Source organism: Hydra vulgaris, chromosome 13 (assembly GCF_038396675.1).
Source record: "Hydra vulgaris chromosome 13, alternate assembly HydraT2T_AEP".
NCBI classification, from domain to species: Eukaryota; Metazoa; Cnidaria; class Hydrozoa; order Anthoathecata; family Hydridae; genus Hydra; species Hydra vulgaris.
The window spans coordinates 53,262,170-53,266,646 of NC_088932.1; the positions used below are offsets into that span (position 1 = coordinate 53,262,170).

Consider the following 4,477-nt stretch of genomic DNA (forward strand, 5'->3'; position numbering starts at 1 on the left):
GTCACTCCGCATTAAAAGTATCGTTTTAAAACAAACCGTCTTGAATTGGGGGAAAACAAACTAAAAAATCAAACGCGGTTTGTTGAGATATTTTTTCTTTTAACACATACGAGCTATTTTAAACTATGCTTTGTTTTTTTGCTGAGCCATAATGTCTGTAATGATTAATTTTTGCCGAGGCTGTTTTTCGCGGTTTCATTTTCATTACCAAGGCTAGGCATCAACATTTCAATAAATAAAATATTTTTAATCTAAAATAATTCTATAGTATTTTTTATTCAGAATATAACTGACAAAAAATAAGCACTACGAGTATACTCGTACTTTGGCAATGGAGAAGAAACTTTTTTCTCCAGTGCCGAAGTACGAGTTTACTCGTAACACTGTAACGAGTATAACTCATTGCGGTGACTACACCTTATCAAGATGTAATTGAGAACTTAAAAGTTGTAAATAAGAAATGTAAGATGTAATTTAGAACATAGAAGATGTAATTAAAATACGTTAGATGTAATTCAGAAGATGAAAGTTGTAAATAAGAAGTGGTAAGATATAATTGAGAAGATAAAAGTTGTAATTGAAAAATGTTTATAATATAGATTACACTGATAAACAAATAAAATTTTATTGTGCAAATCTTGTTAACTAGGTGATTTTTTACAACAAATTAAATATGCTGATTTCAAATGTGCAAATCATTTTTCACCATCACGTCAAGTTGTAAAGATATTTGGGTTCAAATCTTTAGTATTTAAGGTAAAGTCCCTAATATTGTCGAAAAAAAAATTATTCAAAAGTATGTCAACCTGGGTCTCAAAAGAAGCGTATTTTCATAGAGATTTTAGAAAAAATAAATATTTTTACTTAAAATTTATTGACAAAAAAAATTATGTGAAAAAATGCTAAAGACTTTTAAAAAAATTTTAACAAAATGTTTCTCAGCAATAATACAAAAAGTACTTATTTTTATTACAAACAAATACCATTTTTAAAATCTCTATGAAAATACGCTTCTTTTGAGACCCAGGTTGACATACTTTTGAATAACTTTTTTTTCGACAATATTAGGGACTTTACCTTAAATACTAAAGATTTGAACCCAAATATCTTTACAACTTGACGTGATGGTGAAAAATGGTTTGCATATTTGAAATCAGCATATTCAATTTGTTTTAAAAAACCACCTAGTTAACAAGATGTGCACAAAAAAATTTTATTTGTTTATTAGTGTTTTTAGAAAGAAGTTATTTGTATTTTTAATTTTGTTGCCTTAGTTTACCTTGTAATATTAGGTTTAATCCTAATTTGGCCAAGGTGGCCATATGGGTTGCTTTTCAATAAATAAAAATATATCATCATTAAAATAAAAAAGTGGTTAAAAAGGGATTTGTGGTTGGCGGTAACTCCATATCTTCCAAGGAAATTTAAATTTCCGCTAAGAACCCAATTGTATGCTGTCTTATCTTGACACCTAGAGTTTGTGCCAGAGTCGCAAAATGACAATTGAGTCGTCATTTTGCTCAGCACATTCAATAACTCATTCAATGAAGATAAAACGTAATGTTTTATTCAACTTATTCGGTAGTATGTATTTCATGTCAACAAATTGGACAAGGTGGTTCTGGTTGTTCCAAAAGTGGATGTAAACAAATTTAGTAAAATAAATGCACGAATTCAATTTAATAACAGACTTCCTGTTCATAGTGTATTGAAAAATAACACAATGACCTTTCAATTCCATTACTGTATTACTGTATTGCTGGTGCATACAAATGCTAAATTTGATATTATTAACTTATTAAAATGCATCTACAAGAAGATTTTTTATAATGACCTTTAAGCTTACATTGTGAACTTGCAATTACAAATAATGTATTCTCATTTCCATATTACGATTTTTTAATTAGAACTTTTGTTTTTCCAATTACATATTGCGATTTCTTATTTACATGTTGGGTTTCTCAATTACATCTTAAAATTTCTTAATTACATAATGTGACTTCAAAATTACATGTTGTATTTCTCAATTGCATCTTACTTTTCTTAATTGCAACTTTCAAGTTCTCAATTACATCTTGAAAATGTATAGTAATGTAGCTTATTTGATGCAATATTATTATAAATAGTGTTTCATTTTTTTTGCACATGCACATCACATTGGGAGTTATCATGATTATAAAAAGGTAATTTATAATTTGTTTTCTTAATTCTAAATTGTTGTGTTTTTTAGACTAGAAGCTAAAATATATTTGATAACTACATTTTACTGCATGTTATTAAAAAATGTGAAAAATTAGATTTACACAACGTTTACAAAATGTTATTTAATATATTAAAAACATTTTAGTGTGCCCTTCGAATTTTTTTACACAGTATACTAATTAATGTGTTTTATAGATAAGTAATTTCTTTTTCATAAATAGATAATTACAAACTTATCTATCTCATACTAGCTCAACACAGATATTCCACAATTTGATCAGCACATATGATTATGAAAGATTGTGAGGATAGTGAAGATGATGATATTGAAGATTCGGAATCATTTTTCGCTTATACTACTACGTCTTCGAGCTTGACTGTATCAGAATCAGGTTCCGAAGATAATAACACTGAAGATAGTGATGGCAAATAGTTTACAAACGTTCATCTAGCAGCCACTGCAGAAGATTTTTTAATTCCGCCGAAAAGAGCTCGAACAACGGGTGGTCTTGCTTATAGACAAAATCAAAACAAAGCTCAACAGCTAGATCTTATAAGTAATATTTTGCCTGACAAAACAACTTCTGAAACAAATCCATCTAGAAATTCAAACCAATGGAAAGATGAGCCGAATATTGTAAAACAAATTCAATTTACTACCGATCCTGGTTTGAAGATAAACATGGAGAGCAAGAAACCATTAAATTTCTTTAGACTATTTGTTACAGAAGAGCTTATAAATACTATGGCAGTTGAAATTAATTGCTACGCAACGCAAAAAATAAATAAGCAGCATCCACTCAGAAGAAGTTCACGTTTTAAAGATTGGAAACCAATAAATTCAGAAGATATGCGGCAGTTTCTTGGAGTTCTTCTTCATATGGGGTGTGTCAAAATACCATCTTTAGAACACTATTGGTCTAAGAACAGTCTCTATAGAGTTTTCTTATTTTCTAGAATAATGCCACGAAATAAATTCCAACTAATGTTACGGTTTTGGCATTTTATTAACAATGAAGATTCAGGTAGTAAACGCTTGTGTAAAATTATTGGACTTCTCGATCACTTAAATAATACAATGGGCAATATCTACTGTCCTAATAAGAATATATCAATCGATGAGTCAATGATGCTTTGGAAGGGACGCCTTGTATTCAGGCAGTATGTGAAAAATAAAAGACATAAGTATTGTATCAAGTTCTATGAGCTTTGCGAATCAGATAGTATTGTACTAAAAGTAAAAATCTACTCTGGCGAGACAACTCTCAGTAAACATTTGTTGGGTCAAACGGGAGCCATTGTTTTAGACTTAATGGAAAAATTAATGGGAAAAGAATATCACCCGTCCACCGATAACTTTTACAATTCCTTTGAGTTAACAAAGCACATGATAAAACAACAAACATATACTTGTGGTACTTTAAGAACTGACCGAAAGTCAAATTTAAAAGAATGTACAAAAGCAAAACTGAAACAAGGAGACGTTATAAGCAGAAGCAGAGAGGGTGTTGTGGTTGCTAAATGGAAAGACAAAAGAGACGTGCTAATGATTAGCAATTTGCATTCGTTGCAAATGATTGAAGTGACAAACAGGAGAGGAGAGAAGAAAATGAAAGCCAATATTATTAAAGATTACTATCGATTTATGCCAGGAGTAGATAGGGCGGAACAAATGGTATCATGTTATGATTGCCTAAGAAAGACAAGTAAATAGTAAAAAAAAGTAGCACTTCATCTCTTTGATACTTTTTTGCTTAATGCTTACTGTCTAAACAGCAAATATGGACTAGGTAAAAAAATTTCCTCGCTTAAGTTTAGAGAATTAATTGTTACAGATTTATTGGGTGAACGTTTGAATGAAAGTGTGCCTCGAATCATCAATATTAGCTTCCACTACTTGTCTTCAATACCACCAGATGAAAAGAAAAAATTCCCAACAAAATCATGTAGAGCCTGCTCTAAAATCAAAAAGGAAAGAAACACGATATGAATGTGCTGTTTGTGAAAAGAGACCCCCGTTATGTATTGGCGAATCTTTTAGAATGTATCATTCAAAAGAATAGGTTTACACTTTAATTTTCATGCAATAAAATTAATGCATTATCAATATTTCACTTTTATCTGTTTTAAGCTATTTCTGTCTTTATCGGCATTTAAATTAGGTTCCTTGGATTTTTAAAATAAAAACTTGAATGTAATATTTTCTGAAATCAAATGTGAAGCGAAGGAAAAAAAAAACTGAGTAGACAAAGTCAGTCTTGCATAAATATTATTT

The 4,477-nt window shown here is 29.8% G+C and overlaps 1 protein-coding gene across 1 annotated transcript; it reads left to right on the plus strand.

The window, feature by feature from the left end:
* Positions 1–2,494: 2,494 nt before the first annotated feature.
* LOC136090005 (piggyBac transposable element-derived protein 4-like) lies at positions 2,495–3,916 on the plus strand. Its single transcript, XM_065816109.1, has 2 exons — positions 2,495–2,627; positions 2,739–3,916. Exons 1-2 carry the CDS (start codon positions 2,495–2,497, stop codon positions 3,914–3,916), a joined length of 1,311 nt encoding a protein of 436 aa, XP_065672181.1.
* Positions 3,917–4,477: the final 561 nt, after the last annotated feature.